Below are 16,372 nucleotides of genomic sequence, written 5' to 3'. Positions count from 1 at the left end.
TAAAAGCCAACAAAAAGAAGTACAGGACCAGATGACTTCAAAGGGTATTTCTACTAAACATTTAAAGAAGAGTTAGTACCTATTCTTCTCAAACTATCCAAAAAAATTGAAGAGGAAGGAACATTTCTAAACTCTTTCTATGAGGCCAGCATCACCCTGATAACAAAACTACATAAAGACTACACAAAAAAGAAAAATATATGCCAATATCACTGATGAACATGGATTCAAAAATCCTCAACAAAATGTTAACAAACTGAATTCAACAATGCATAGAAAAGATCATACAGCAAGGTTAAGTGGGATTTATACCAGGGATGCAAAGATGACTCAATATTCCTAAATCAATCAGTGTGATATACCACATTAAAAAATTCAAGAATAAAAATCATATACTTATCAAAATAGATACAGAAAAGCTTATGAAAAAATTCGACATCCATTTATCATAAAAATTCTCAACAAAGTGGATATAAAGGAAATACACCTCAACATAGTAAAGGCCATAGATGATAAGCCCATAACTAACATCATATTGAATGGTGAAAATTTGAAAGCATTTCCTCTAAGATCAGGAACAAAACAAGTATGCCCACTTTTACTACCTTTATGGAAGTCCTAGCCATAACAATCAGACAAGAAAAAATACATAGAAGGAATCCAAATTGGAAAGGAGAAGTAAAACTCACTGTTTTCAGATGACATAATACTATACATAGAAAATGATATAATGAAAGAATTAATATTGTTAAAATGACCAAACCACCTAAGGCAATCTAAAGATTCAATGCAATCTCTATCAAAATACCAATGGCAATTTTCACAGAACTAGAACAAATAATTCTAAAATTTGTATGGAAACACAAAACACCCCAAAAAGCCAAAACAATCAAGAAAGAAACAAAAATCTGGAGGTATCATGCTCCTTCATTTCAAACTGTACTACAAAGCTACAGTAATCAAAATAGTATGGGAAATGAGAGCCCAGAAATAAACCCACACACCTATGGTCAATTAATCTATGGCAAAAGATGCAAGAATATAAAATGGGGAGAAGACAGATTTTGCAGTAAATAATGCTGGGAAAACTGGATAGCTACATGCAAAAGAATCAAACTGGACTACCTTCTCACACCATATACAAAAATAAACTCAAAATGTATTGAAGACTTAAATGTAAGACCTGAAACCATAAAATTCCTAGAAGAAAACAGTACACTGTTCAACATCAGTCTTAACAATATTTATTTTGGATCTGTCTCCTCAGATGAGGGCACTAAAAGCAAAAATAAACAAATGGGACTACATCAAACTAAAAAATTTTAGCATAGCAAAGGAAACTATCAACAAAACAAAAAAGTAGCCTACTGAAATATTTGAAGATATTTGCAAATCATATATCTAATAAGGGGTTAATATCCAAAATATACAAAGAACTCATACAAATCAACATCAAATAAAAAAATCAAGCAACCTGATTAAAAAATTGGCAGAGGACCTAAATAGACATTTTTCCAAAGAAGACATAGAGATGGCCAACAGACACATGAAAAGGCACTCAACATCACTAAGCATCAGAGAAATGCAAGTCAAACCTACAATGAGATATTACCTCACACCTGTGAAAATGGTTCTTAGCAAAAAAGCAACAAATAACAAATGTTGGTGAGCATATGGAGAGAAGGAAACTCTTGTGCACTCTTAGTAGGAATGTAAGTTGGTATATCCACTATGGAAAACAGTAATAACTTCCTCAAAAAAATTAAAAATGGGATTACTAAAAACTGGTGCTTGCTGTTGTATTGCCAGATGCAGGAACGCAGCAGAACACTGATGCTCCCTCCACAAGCTCTTGTCATCGACCAAGCTCTTGATTTTTCAAATCTGGACTTAGCCAAGTATATTTGGCCACTTTAAAAATAGTATCTTTGTTATTAAAAATTTGATTGCATAATTTAAAAAAATAGAATTACTATAAAATCCAGCTATCCCACTTCAGGGCATTTATTCAAATAAAACAAAAACACTAGTTCAAAAAGATGTATGCACTCCAATGTTCATTGCAGCATTATTTATAATAGCCAGGATATGGAAGCCACCTAAGTGTCCATTGCTAGATAGATAAAGAATACGTGGTATGCACAGCAACAGTCAGCTCTACCCACCACCAGAACCTCCCATCAAGCTTCTTAGATAGCCTCAACCACCAGAGGGCAGACAGCAGAAGCAAGAAAAACTACAATCCTGCAGCCTGTGGAACAAAAACCACAGTTACAGAAAGATAGACAAGATGAAAAGTCAGAGGGCTATGTACCAGATGAAGGAACAAGAAAAAACCCCAGAAAAACAACTAAATGAAGTGGAGATAGGCAACCTTCCAGAAAAAGAATTCAGAATAATGATAGTGAAGATGATCCAGGACCTCGGAATAAGAATGGAGGCAAAGATTGAGAAGATGCAAGAAATGATTAACAAAGACCTAGAAGAATTAAAGAACAAACAAACAGAGATGACCAATATAATAACTGAAATGAAAACTACACTAGAAGGAATCAATAGCAGAATAACTGAGGCAGAAGAACGGATAAGTGACCTGGAAGACAGAATGGTGGAATTCACTGCTGCGGAACAGAATAAAGAAAAAAGAATGAAAAGAAATGAAGACAGCCTAAGAGACCTCTGGGACAACATTAAACGCAACAACATTCGCATTATAGGGGTCCCAGAAGGAGAAGAGAGAGAGAAAGGACCAGAGAAAATATTTGAAGAGATCATAGTCGAAAACTTCCCTAACATGGGGAAGGAAATAGCCACCCAAGTCCAGGAAGCGCAGAGAGTCCCATACAGGATAAACCCAAGGAGAAACACACCGAGACACATAGTAATCAAAGTGGCAAAAATTAAAGACAAAGAAAAATTATTGAAAGCAGCAAGGGAAAAATGACAGATAACAGACAAGGGAACTCCCATAAGGTTAACATCTGATTTCTCAGCAGAAACTCTACAAGCCAGAAGGGAGTGGCATGATATACTTAAAGTGATGAAAGGGAAGAACCTACAACCAAGATTACTCTACCCAGCAAGGATCTCATTTAGATTTGATGGAGAAATCAAAAGCTTTACAGACAAGCAAAAGCTAAGAGAATTCAGCACCACCAAACCAGCTCTACAACAAATGCTAAAGGAACTTCTCTAAGTGGGAAACACAAGAGAAGAAAAGGACCTACAAAAACAAACCCAAAACAATTAAGAAAATGGTCATAGGAACATACATATCGATAATTACCTTAAACGTGAATGGATTAAATGCCCCAACCAAAAGACATAGACTGGCTGAATGGATACAAAAACAAGACCCATATATATGCTGTCTACCAGAGACCCACTTTAGACCTAGGGACACATACAGACTGAAAGTGAGGGGATGGAAAAAGATATTCCATGCAAATGGAAATCAAAAGAAAGCTGGAGTAGCTATACTCATATCAGATAAAATAGACTTTAAAATAAAGAATGTTACAAGAGACACGGAAGGACACTACATAATGATCCAGGGATCAATCCAAGAAGAAGAAATAACAATTATAAATATATATGCACCCAACATAGGAGCACCTCAATACATAAGGCAACTGCTAACAGCTATAAAAGAGGAAATCGACAGTAACACAATAATAGTGGGGCATTTTAACACCTCACTTACACCAACGGACAGATCATCCAAAATGAAAATAAATAAGGAAACAGAAGCTTTAAATGACACAATAGACCAGTTAGATTTAATTGATATATATAGGACATTCCATCCAAAAACAGCAGATTGCACATTCTTCTCAAGTGCGCACGGAACATTCTCCAGGATAGATCACATCTTGGGTCACAAATCAAGCCTCAGTAAATTTAAGAAAATTGAAATCATATCAAGCATCTTTTCTGACCGCAATGCTATGAGATTAGAAATGAATTACAGGGAAAAAAACGTAAAAAAGACAAACACATGGAGGCTAAACAATACGTTACTAAATAACCAAGAGATCACTGAAGAAATCAAAGAGGAAATCAAAAAATACCTAGAGACAAATGACAATGAAAACACGATGACCCAAAACCTATGGGATGCAGCAAAAGCAGTTCTAAGCGGGAAGTTTATAGCTATACAAGCCTATCTCAAGAAACAAGAAAAATCTCAAGTAAACAATCTAACCTTACACCTAAAGAAACTAGAGAAAGAAGAACAAACAAAACCCAAAGTTAGCAGAAGGAAAGAAATCATAAAGATCAGAGGAGAAATAAATGAAATAGAAACAAAGAAAACAATAGCAAAGATCAATAAAACTAAAAATTGGTTCTTTGAGAAGATAAACAAAATTGATAAGCCATTAGCCAGACTCATCAAGTAAAAGAGGGAGAGGATTCAAATCAATAAAATCAGAAATGAAAAAGGAGACGTTACAACAGACACCGCAGAAATACAAAGCATCCTAAGAGACTACTACAAGCAACTTTATGCCAATAAAATGGACAACCTGGAAGAAATGGACAAATTCTTAGAAAGGTATAACCTTCCAAGACTGAACCAGGAAGAAACAGAAAATATGAACAGACCAATCACAAGTAATGAAATTGAAACTGTGATTAAAAATCTTCCAACAAACAAAAGTCCAGGACCAGATGGCTTCACAGGTGAATTCTATCAAACATTTAGAGAAGAGCTAACACCTATCCTTCTCAAACTCTTCCAAAAAATTGCAGAGGAAGGAACACTCCCAAACTCATTCTATGAGGCCAACATCACCCTGATACCAAAACCAGACAAAGACACTACAAAAAAAGAAAATTACAGACCAATATCACTGATGAATATAGATGCAAAAATCCTCAACAAAATACTAGCAAACAGAATCCAACAACACATTAAAAGGATCATACACCACGATCAAGTGGGATTTATCCCAGGGATGCAAGGATTCTTCAATATACGCAAATCAATCAATGTGATACACCATATTAACAAATTGAAGAATAAAAACCATATGATCATCTCAATAGATGCAGAAAAAGCTTTTGACAAAATTCAACACCCATTTATGATAAAAACTCTCCAGAAAGTGGGCATAGAGGGAACCTACCTCAACATAATAAAGGCCATATATGACAAACCCACGGCAAACATCATTCTCAATGGTGAAAAACTGAAAGCATTTCCTCTAAGATCAGGAACGAGACAAGGATGTCCACTCTCACCACTATTATTCAACATAGTTCTGGAGGTCCTAGCCACGGCAATCAGAGAAGAAAAAGAAATAAAAGGAATAAAAAAAAAAAAAAAGAATACGTGGTAAATATAGAAACAATGGAATATTACTCAGCTATAATAATAATGAAATCTTGCCATTTGACATAATGTGTATGGATTTAGAGGGTCTTATGCTAATGAAATTATCAGAGAAAAATAAATACCACATGATCTCATATATGGAATTCAAAAAACAAAAAAGAAAGAAAACAAAATGAAAACAGACTCTTAGATACAGAGAACAGACAGATGTTGCCAGAAAGTTGGCGTTGGGGGATGTGAAATAGGTGAAGGAAATTAAGAGGTACAAACCTCCAGTTATAAATAAATAAGTTACAGGCCTGTAATACACAGCCTAAGAATATGGTCAGTAATATTGTAATATATTTGTTTGGGGACAGATGGTTACTAGACATACTGTGGCATTCATTTCATAATGTATGCAAATGTCAAATCATTATGTAGTGCACCTGAAACTAACATAGTATTGTACATCAAGTGAATTTCCAAAAAAAATAAAATAAATTTTAAAAAATTTAAAAAATCACAACCTGCCTACTATGGACTGAATTGTGTCTCCCCAAAATTAATATGTTGAAATCCTAACCGCTGTATGACTGTATTTGGAGGAGACGCCTTTAAAGAGATCAGACGGCAATTAGATATACGAGGCTGGAGTTTAAGAGTGAGGTTTAGAATAAAGATATAAATTAGGAAATTATTGGCATATACATTTCATTTAATACCATAAGACTGCATGACATCTCCAAGGATATAAGCATAAAATAAAGAAGAAAGGAGTATGAAAACTGAGCCCTCAAGTAACCAATAGAAAGAAGTTGTGGAAAAGAGGAGCCGTCCAAAGGATACAGAGGGGAAGCAACCATCTGTTAAAAAAAAAAAAAGAATGTGATATCCTGACAGACAAAAGAGTAAAATCTATCAAGGAAGAGAAAGAGTAATCAACTGGGTCAAATGCTGCTGACTTGGAAAGTATGATGAGGAATGAGAATTGATCATTGATTTAAGCAACATAGAGGTCATTCGTAATCTTGACACTAGAAGTTTTAGTAAAATAGTAAGGACTAAAGTCTCACAAGAATTGGTTCAAGAGAAAATGGAGAAAAGTTAATGCAGACAACTCTTTTAAGAAGTTTTGCTGCAAAGGGAAGTGGAGAAATCAAAACACTTGAAGTCAGAGATGTCATAATTTGCTTATGAGTTGGAGTAGTGCAGGGGAAAAAGAAAGAAATCCAGGATGACCCCCAAATTTTGGATACAGAAATTGTCATTCACTGAGTAAGGAATACTGAAGAAGTAGGTGGGGGAAATTAAGGTTAAGAATCCCATCTAAATAGAAAGGTTTAATAGGTCATAGGACATGCGAATTTGGAGTCTAGGGAGGAAGTTCATGGCTGAAAATATTAGCGTCATCAGCATACAGAAGGTTTTAAAAACGATGAGACTAGATAAGATCACCATGGAGTTAAAAAAAATGGGAGTTAGTAGAACTGCGGTGCACCTGGAAGATGAAAAGAAACTAGCGATGGAGACTGATAAGGCATAATCAGAAAGGAGAAAAACAGAAGTTTTGAAAAGTATTTCAAAGAGCAGAGCATGATCAACTGTGTCAAAGCATGATGTTAGAACAAACAAGCTAAGGAACAGAGACCAATGGTCTCTATTTTAGCAATAGATACCATTGGTGATCTTGACAGGAGCAGTTATGGTGGAATGCTGGAGGTAAGAGCTTGATTGGAGCGGGTTCAAGAGTGAATAGAAAGAGAATAATTGGAGATAGCAAATAAGGTACAAATAACTCTCGAGAAGTTTTGCTATAAAAGAAACATAAAGACTAGAGACTGGGTGAAGGCTGGAAGGAGAGAAAATTTTGAGACAATTTTGCTTTGATTTGTTTTTAAGTGGGAAAAATACCTGCATGCTTGCATTAGAGACATTTGAGGGGGAGGTGGGGAGGAGAGAGACACAACTGAGATGGATTGCCCTCTTCTTTACAATATCTTAAGAGGGCCACCCCTTGAGAGGCATAAAGTTGCCTTAGAGGGGATTCATGTTTCTACTGTAGTAAAAAGTAGGAAGAATGTTCAGAAAGAAGAATGAGTATATGGCAATTTTGCTAATGACAGATTATGAATTCCAAAGGCCCTAGTAAAAGGATTTTAAACAGTAGGGAAGGATGACAACTGAGACAGAAAGAGGAAATGTGCAGAGTTCTATGGGGATTCGAATAAAACGGATGAGTCACGACCTATCTGTTTGGAGTTGCTTGAAGTGACTGACATAAACAGAAGTCAATGAAACAGTAAGTCCTGAGGGACCCAAGGCAAGTATTGGTGAAGCAGTGTATATTGGGGTCTAGGGAGAGCTGAGTGTCTTGATATCTCTTCTTCCCACCTTTATGTTTGGCAGACACAGCTCAGCATTCTACCAAGCTACGGACTGAACAGTGGCCTTTATCCCCTACCTCTTAGACTCCAAGCATGTTGCTCATTTGTCAGTGCAGCAAAAGGGGACAGAGTTTTTTCATGTCTTCATTTCACTGCTTTAAAAAGTCAGCTCTGTAGGGCTGTGAGATTTGTCAGGCAGCCTACACTGCCTATGGGCTGATCATTCACCTTTCAGGGAGCTAATTATTTGGTAACATTCTACTATTACTTTTCAAAAGAGATTTTCATGGGAAATCCAAGATGCATTTAATTCCACCTTGTCATAGTAAAAGTCCATCAAGTCATCAAATCAAGAGCTCCCCCCTGCCACTGCCCTGCCATGCTTAAACAGAAATCCAGGGCTGATATAAATCCAGAGAATGTTTGCACTTCATAAGGGAGGTTTTCTACTTTCCCCCTTTTCACCTCTATAACAAATGTTCTTCCAGAAATATTTCCTACACAGCAGAGATGAGTGAACAAGAAAAGCAGTCAAATAGAGCATAAACGCTATGTAAAAAATACTTTACTATGTGGTAATTATATTGACACACAATTTTATGTTTTAATAAAATCTAAATGTAGTGCAAAAATCACTCCAAGGAGAGTTCAGAGCTTCCACTTTGAAACCACAAACTGGAGTTTTTAAATTAGAGGAATATATTCTTACTCTGCTGCTTGGAACTGCCAAGTGGCTAAGCATGTTTGCCAGAACTGTGAGAAGCAAACTGCTCAAGAAATTTCTCTAGAAATATGAGAGCTATTTGCTTAAATTACAGCACTAGTTGGCGTCTTATCTGGGGCTGAGGGGTTGACAAAATGATCATCATGGCAAGTTATGTTATGTCAATCTATGTGTAAACATGAGATGAAAGAATTCTAACTATAACAAACTGACACGTGCAAGTGCTTACTTCTGAGGATTGATTTTCATTTTACTAATGAGACGGGAGGTGACACATGACCACGTGTTATAAGGATGTACGCAGCAGCCTGCCAATTATGTCAGTGCCTGTGATATCTTTGATCGCAATCTATAAGCATTTCCAGTTCACTTAATGGCATGAAATCTCCTTCCTCTCCATAGTCCCAGAAATCATAACAGGGGACATGGAATCAGCCATGGCAGTGGACCTGAACCCCTGGGTGGAATATGAATTCAGAGTGGTGGCCACCAATCCAATTGGGACTGGAGATCCAAGCACCCCATCTCGAAAGATCCGCACAAATGAAGCAGGTAAGAATATTGGAGAATCAGCATTCTATTTGGTATGTCCCTAATCACTTTTAAAGCAAGTTGAATTAACCATTAATGCTTGCTTTAGTATAATTTTTCCTAATTCATTTACCTAGACATCGTAAAATCTTTTCCTTCAAAATAATTCTTTCATTTTATCTGTTTTCAGAACATTCTCTCCTTGTTTCTACAAGTACAGGTCTAGGTGCTTCAATTTCCTCCCAACCCTTGACCGCATCAAGTTAGTTACCATGAAACTGAAGCAGTTAGTTTCTTCTTCTAATTATATACTCATTCAATACAGCAGACCTATAAAATTCGGAATAGATTAGCTTACCCTCTTTTTCTCCAGTAATAACAGTCACCCCTAATTATAGGGTACTTCCTTAAATTCTTTATGTTGCCCTTCACCGTCTGAGCTGGTATAAATTACACTTTGCAAAGACAAACATAGTCTTAACTTGACCCACTGCCATCTTGATGTCTATGTGTAAAATAACTGCTTCCTAACTTAGAAAAAAAAAAACAGTATTCTTCCGGCCTTTTAGAATGAAGTATCTCTGATAGAATCTTTCTAAAGACCACACAAGGAAAATTAACAGTTTTATTTAAAAACAAATGTTAAGATATCTTGTCCATCATCTGGAAGAAGCAGAATAAAGAAAAATTGTTAGTAGAGTTTTGATTACTTTGGACAAAGTCTTATTGAGATTTATCTTTATGTCCCTATAAAATTGTATATAAAAAATATTTAGTAAGGCACTAGCTTAGGCAAACACAAATATCAATAATGTTGATAAGAATGATTAAAACAACAGAGAAATGAAGAGGGGGGTAGATTACAGATACAAGGAGGAGAGAAACAAATTAATGTCTTTACACTCAATGATAACATGAATCTCAATAATCATTACAATGTAAGTACACTAAGGATGAGAATTTTGTCTTATTTGTTCACTGTTTTATCTTCAATACCTAGAACAATGTCTGGCACTGGTACTCCATATGTCTTTGTTGAAAGATTAAAAGGAATATTCCTTTTCTTTCCTTTATATGCTGCTACCCACATCAGGACCCATGTCAGAGACACATGTACAAAGAAGGTTAAGAATGAACTGTGAATTGTACATTTTGTATCATAGTTATAGAATTGGACCAAAAATGTGATTTGTGACTTCTTAGAAATCGAACGAAGCTTATAATAATTAAAATAAATTATCAAAAGAGTTGGTTCTTTCTCTAAAACACACTCAGTCTGGCTCTTAAAAAGAGAAAGAAAGAAAAGAAAAGAATCCCAAATGATCAACTTATTACATAAAGTGTGAATAATCATTAAAAAGATGTTCAAATTCTTTTCATATAAAAATTAAGCAACCAAGAAAAGAAAAGCTAGTCTAAATATGTTGGAAAAGATTCATTCACAGAAAAATCCAACTTTTCTGCTTTTGTGATTTGCCTATTACAAGTTGGTTTTTTTCTGCTACTTTTTCAATAGTGTGAATTTTAAATTGAACGTTAATTGCTCGGTTGGATTTTCATGCATTCATGAAATCAGCCATGCTTTCATTGTGTACAGGTGTTCATTAATTAAGAGCATAACAGGTTAGTTGTTCCTCATTTTATGTACTCACTGTGCAGATATTGAAATGACTGCCAATATTAGTACTTAGGCTCACATATTTTCTAAAAAGCACTGCCTTAATTTGCATATTGTTAATTGTGTTTAAACAAAGGCAAAGATTACTGCCTAATTCAGATGCTCTCTATAAATATTCATTTCAAAATAAATAATCCGTTTGAGGTGAATAATCCTTTTAGACTTTCTGTAGTACAAATCTCTTTGTGCTATTAAAAATACTTTAACAACACTTTCACTTTTCAAGTTAAATCGTATTCAGATGATGCATTTTAAAAGACTTGTCCCTTGTCTATTTCTGAAGCTACTTCAATCATATAGCGCCTGTCTCTCCGTTTTATCATGAGTTCTATACACATGACATACTCTAGTCCATTAAAATCTTATGGAAGAGAAGAGAAATAGCATGAAAAATACATGAAATACTCTTTTTTGAAAGTGAGTTGAGGAAGGCTGTACTGCATACTTTATGCTTCTTGTGCTTTGGTACCACACAGGGCTAAAGCTGCTAATGGTGTTGAACCAAGGGTTGAGTTTTGTGCCTGTTTTGTCAGGCAGCACAGATTAAAAGGGACACAAACATCCTGAGACACCCTCTCAAGTGATGCACTCTGCCTCTATTAAGTACATGTCCTGTATTTTAAAAGATGATGCTGTTCTAATGGACCAAGTAATCTTTGAAAACCAATGGAGCTGCCTGGAAGAGAAAAGGTCTCACACTCGGGATATTGAATCGAAAGTTTTATGTCCCTTTAAAATTCTCCTCTTTACTAGAATATTCTAAATCCCAAAGCAGTTTTAGTAAAGCATTTTTACCTTAGATTGTTTCTTGCCCACACACCAAAAAAGGTTAATTTTTCTTTGCAATATCCTGTAGGGTATATTTTGAATTTTATGGTCATCAAAATACTCTTCGTAATCAATAAATATAAGATAAATTGGTTTAGTCAACTTATTATTTTTAGGATGTCAAAAGCGTGATACAAATACAGATTTCCCCAGCTATCCAAAAGGAAAGCATTCCTAAGAAAACTTTTGTAAGCCAAAATGGCATAAAGTGAAGAATCAATTTTCATTTTTCACCTTTTTTCATAAAAGTGAAAATCTCTTCAGATTTTTTTCAGTTTGTGAAAACAGGTACTAATGTAGGTCTTTCGTAAAAACAAAGTGGTATAAAGCAAACTTTTGAAAAGCAAGGGATACCTGTATATGTTTGCACTTTAATGTATGTTTATATTTATTTATTTATAGTTCAATTTTCTTACAAGTTTTAGTGAGTTTGTTAGCTACAGAGAGAGAGAGAGAGAGAAAGAAATTTGCAAATGTGGAAATGTGTTACTATCTTCAAACCAGTATATAAGTTTGTGTTGAATACTGGGAATGCTTTTTCTACCATTTAAAAAGATGACACTCAAGAGAGAAAAATCACATTTTAGGAAATGAATTTTGAAATAAACACTCTGGTAGAAATAGTAAAATATGTAAATATGAATTTAGCAAGAAAAATTCTCTCATTTAATTGAGTAATTCTCTCATTTAACTGAACTTTAATATTCTGTGTTACATATTTATAACACTAACTGTTGAAAGATAAATGCAAAGGAGAGAAGATACCATTAACTATGTAATCTATAGTTTAGAAAGGTTTGGTCTTCTCTGTTCTATAAAATTTCTATTATTATTAAAGCTCTTGGTTTAAATCTCAATACCTGCAGTTTTTTATTTCAAATTATGATGAACTGATAGAGACAGAGAAATAAAAGAAGGTGCTACCTAATACCTGTAATTAAGAGTTTGAGGTTCAGAGTTATGCAGATATGGGTTAATGTTCTTCTCTGCCACTTACTAGCAATAAACATAGATAAGCTATATGCAATGTTCAAGGCTCAATTTTTTCACTTATAAAATGGAGATCATATAGCAACCTACTCCCTTGGATTATTGTGTTAAATAAGATAATGAAGGTAAAGAGTTTGGCACATAGTAAGTGCTTAACATTAGCCATTTATTATTATTATTATCATGAATTTAAATGAGTTACTACTTTATTAAATATAAATTTAAATGACAGTAATTATGTATGTTGCTATTTTCATATAGAGGAAACATTTTCAGGTTAAATATATGTTTGTCAACATACTAAGAGCCATTCAGTCTCTTGGCTTGCAGTTGCCTCCAAGACACTGTCCTGTTGAGAAGTCTCCATAGCAGACTGAGTGTCATCCATCCTGGCCCCTCAACCCACCTGAATGGTTGGGGAGTCAAGAGAGCCTTTTGGGGTGTGGTGCACAGTACAGACCACCATGTTCCCCTCTACATCCCCCTTCTCCACCTCCATGTCTGGGCCCTCCATGCTGCTTTTCTTGTCTAGCCATCCTCATCCATAAGTGGATCATGATATTGTCACAACATGTAGCCATTTTCTTTGGTTCTTATAGCATAGATAAGACAAAAGGAGCAGAGAAGAAGAAGTGTCAAATGAAAGACTTTGCTTAAACACATTGTTACATATTCAATAACTTTCTAGTTTCTTAGTGCATTGTAGTCTGTCCTGTCATCCTCTTCGGATTTTGAAATGGAAAATGTCACATAACATATTTTTGGCCACACAAGGAAAAACTTTTTTTCTACATTTAAGAGATTAATGGTCAACCAGATAAATATGACTATCAAGTAAACAATCAGATGAAAATCTTTCCTAGCCTTAGCGCTTTCTGTACTATATTATGTTACAGTTAGGTAACTGGTTTACTGAACAGACTGAAATACATACAGTTTAAACATAAAAGAGTTTTCTTCTTCTCCCACCACTGTTATCCAATATGTTCCATCTCATCTCTGGCTTCAGCTCCAACTATATCCAAGGCTTTTATAGGTACTAGGACAGTCTCATTTTCAGCTATTAAAAAATTCTATATTGAGGAGGAGCTTCAAGATGGCGGAAGAATACGACACGGAGATCACCTTCCTCTCCACAAACACATCAGAAATACATCTACATGTGGAACAGCTCTGATAGAACACCTACTGAACGCTGGCAGAAGACCTCAGACCTCCCAAAAGGCAAGAAACTCCCCACGTACCTGGGTAGGGCAAAAGCAAAAAGAAAAAACAGAGACAAAGAATAGGGACGGGACCTGCACCAGTGGGAGGGAGCTGTGAAGGAGGAAAGGTTTCCACACATTAGGAAGCCCCTTCATGGGCGGAGACTGCGGGTGGCAGAGGGGGTAAGCTTCGGAGCCACGGAGGAGAACGCAGCAATAGGGGTGCGGAGGGCAAAGCGGAGAGATTCCCGCACAGAGGCTCGGCACCGAGCAGCACTCACCAGCCCGAGAGGCTTGTCTGCTCACCCGCCGGGGCGGGCGGGGGCTGGGATCTGAGGCTCGGGCTTCGGTCGGATCCCAGGGAGAGGACTGGGGATGGCTGCGTGAACACAGCCTGAAGGGGGCTAGTGCGCCATGGCTAGCCAGGAGGGAGCCCGGGGAAAAAGTCTGGACCTGTCGGAGAGGCAAGAGACTTTTTCTTCCCTCTTTGTTTCCTGGTGCACGAGGAGAGGGGATTAAGAGCGCTGCGTAAAGGAGCTCCAGAGACGGGCGCGAGCCGTGGGTATCAGCGCAGACCCCAGAGACGGGCATGAAACGCTAAGGCGGCTGCTGCCGCCACCAAGAAGCCTGTGTGCAAGCACAGGTCACTCTCTACACCGCCCCTCCCGGGAGCCTGTGCAGCCCGCCACTGCCAGGGTCCAGTGATCCAGGGACAACTTCCCCAGGAGAACGCATGGCGCGCCTCAGGCTGGTGCAACGTCACGCTGGCCTCTGCCGCTGCAGGCTCACCCCACATTTGTACCCCTACTTCCCCCTGGCCTGAGTGAGCCAGAGGCCCTGAATCAGCTGCTCCTTTAGCCCCGTCCTGTCTGAGTGAAGAACAGACACCCTCAGGCGACCTACATGCAGAGGTGGGTCCAAATCCAAAGCTGAACCCCAGGAGCTGTGCGAACAAAGAAGAGAAAAGGAAATTTCCCCCAGCAGCCTCAGAAGAAGCAGATTAAAGCTCCACAAACAACTTGATGTACCTGCATCTGTGGAATACCTGAATAGACAACGAATCATCCCAAACTAAGGAGGTGGACTTTGGGGGCAGAATATATATATTTTTTCCCTTTTTCTCTTTTTGTGAGTGTGTATGTGTATGCTTCTGTGTGTGATTTTGTCTGTATAGCTTTGCTTTTACCATTTGTCCTAGGGTTCTGTCCATCCGTTTTTGTTTTTCTTTTTGTTTTTTAGGTTTTAAATTTTTTTCTTAATAATTATTTTTTATTTTAATAACTTAATTTTACTTTATTTTATTGTATTTTATTTTATCTTCTTTCTTTCTTTCTTTCGTTCTTTCTATTTTTTCTCCCTTTTATTTTGAGCTGTGAGGAATGAATGGCTTTTGGTGCTCCAGACAGGGGTCAGGGCTGTGCCTCTGAGGTGGGAGAGCCAACATCAGGACACTGGTCCACAAGAGACCTCCCAGCTCCACGTAATATCAAAGGGTGAAAATCTCCCAGAGATCTCCATCTCAACGCCAAGACCCAGCTTCACTCAACGACCAGCAAGCTACAGTGCTGGACACCCTATGCCAAACAACTAGCAAGACAGGAACACAACCCCATCCATTATCAGAGAGGCTGCCTAAAATCATAATAAGGCCACAGACACCTCAAAACACACCACCAGACATGGACCTGCCCACCAGAAAGACAAGTTCCAGCCTCATCCACCAGAACACAGGCACTAGTCCCCTCCACCAGGAGGCCTACACAACACACTGAACCAACCTTAGCCACCGGGGACCGACACCAAAAACAACGGGAACTACTAACCTGCAGCCTGTGAAAAGGAGACCCCAGACACAGTAAGTTAAGCAAAATGAGAAGACAGAAAAACACACAGCAGAAGAAGAGGCAAGGTAAAAACCCACCAGACCTAACAAATGAAGAGGAAATAGGCAGTATACCTGAAAAACAATTCAGAATAATGATAGTAAAGATGATCCAAAATCTTGGAAGTAGAATAGAGAATATACAAGAAAGGTTTAACAAGGACATAGAAGAACTAAAGAGCAAACAAACAATAATGAACAGCACAATAAATGAAATTAAAAATTCTCTAGAAGGAATCAATAGCAGAATAACTGAGGCAGAAGAACGGATAAGTGACCTGGAAGATAAAATAGTGGAAATAACTACTGCAGAGCAGAATAAACAAAAAAGAATGAAAAGAATTGAGGACAGTCTCAGAGACCTCTGGGACAACATTAAACGCACCAACATTCAAATTATAGGGGTCCCAGAAGAAGAAGAGAAAAAGAAAGGGACTGAGAAAATATTTAAAGAGATTATAGTTGAAAACTTCCCTAATATGGGAAAGGAAATAGTTACTCAAGTCAGGGAAGCACAGAGAGTCCCATACAGGATAAATCCAAGGAGAAACATGCCAAGACACATATTAATCAAACTATTAAAAATTAAATACAAAGAAAAAATATTAAAAGCAGCAAGGGAAATACAACAAATAACACACAAGGGAATCCCCATAACGTTAACAGCTGATCCTTCAGCAGAAACTCTGCAAGCCAGAAGGCAGTGGCAGGACATATTTAAGTGTTGAAGGAGAAAAACCTACAACCAAGATTACTCTACCCAGCAAGGATCTCATTCAGATTTGATGGAGAAATTAAAACCTTTACAGACAAGCAAAAGCTGAGAGAGT

At 37.1% G+C, this 16,372-nt stretch overlaps 1 protein-coding gene across 1 annotated transcript in view; it reads left to right on the top strand.

Annotated features, from left to right (window-relative positions):
- Positions 1 to 16,372, top strand: part of CNTN5 (contactin 5) — a 1,372,019-nt gene that overhangs the window by 1,291,049 nt on the left and 64,598 nt on the right. The window contains exon 18 of the mRNA XM_068554615.1: positions 8,831 to 8,980. Coding sequence (XP_068410716.1) covers positions 8,831 to 8,980 — 150 coding nt within the window. The remainder of the gene's footprint in view (positions 1 to 8,830; positions 8,981 to 16,372) is intronic.

The sequence above is a fragment of the Eschrichtius robustus genome, chromosome 11 (genome assembly GCF_028021215.1).
Source record: "Eschrichtius robustus isolate mEscRob2 chromosome 11, mEscRob2.pri, whole genome shotgun sequence".
Taxonomy (NCBI): Eukaryota; Metazoa; Chordata; class Mammalia; order Artiodactyla; family Eschrichtiidae; genus Eschrichtius; species Eschrichtius robustus.
The sequence above is the reverse complement of the archived record's forward strand: the minus strand, read 5'-3'. Positions and strand labels throughout refer to the sequence as shown.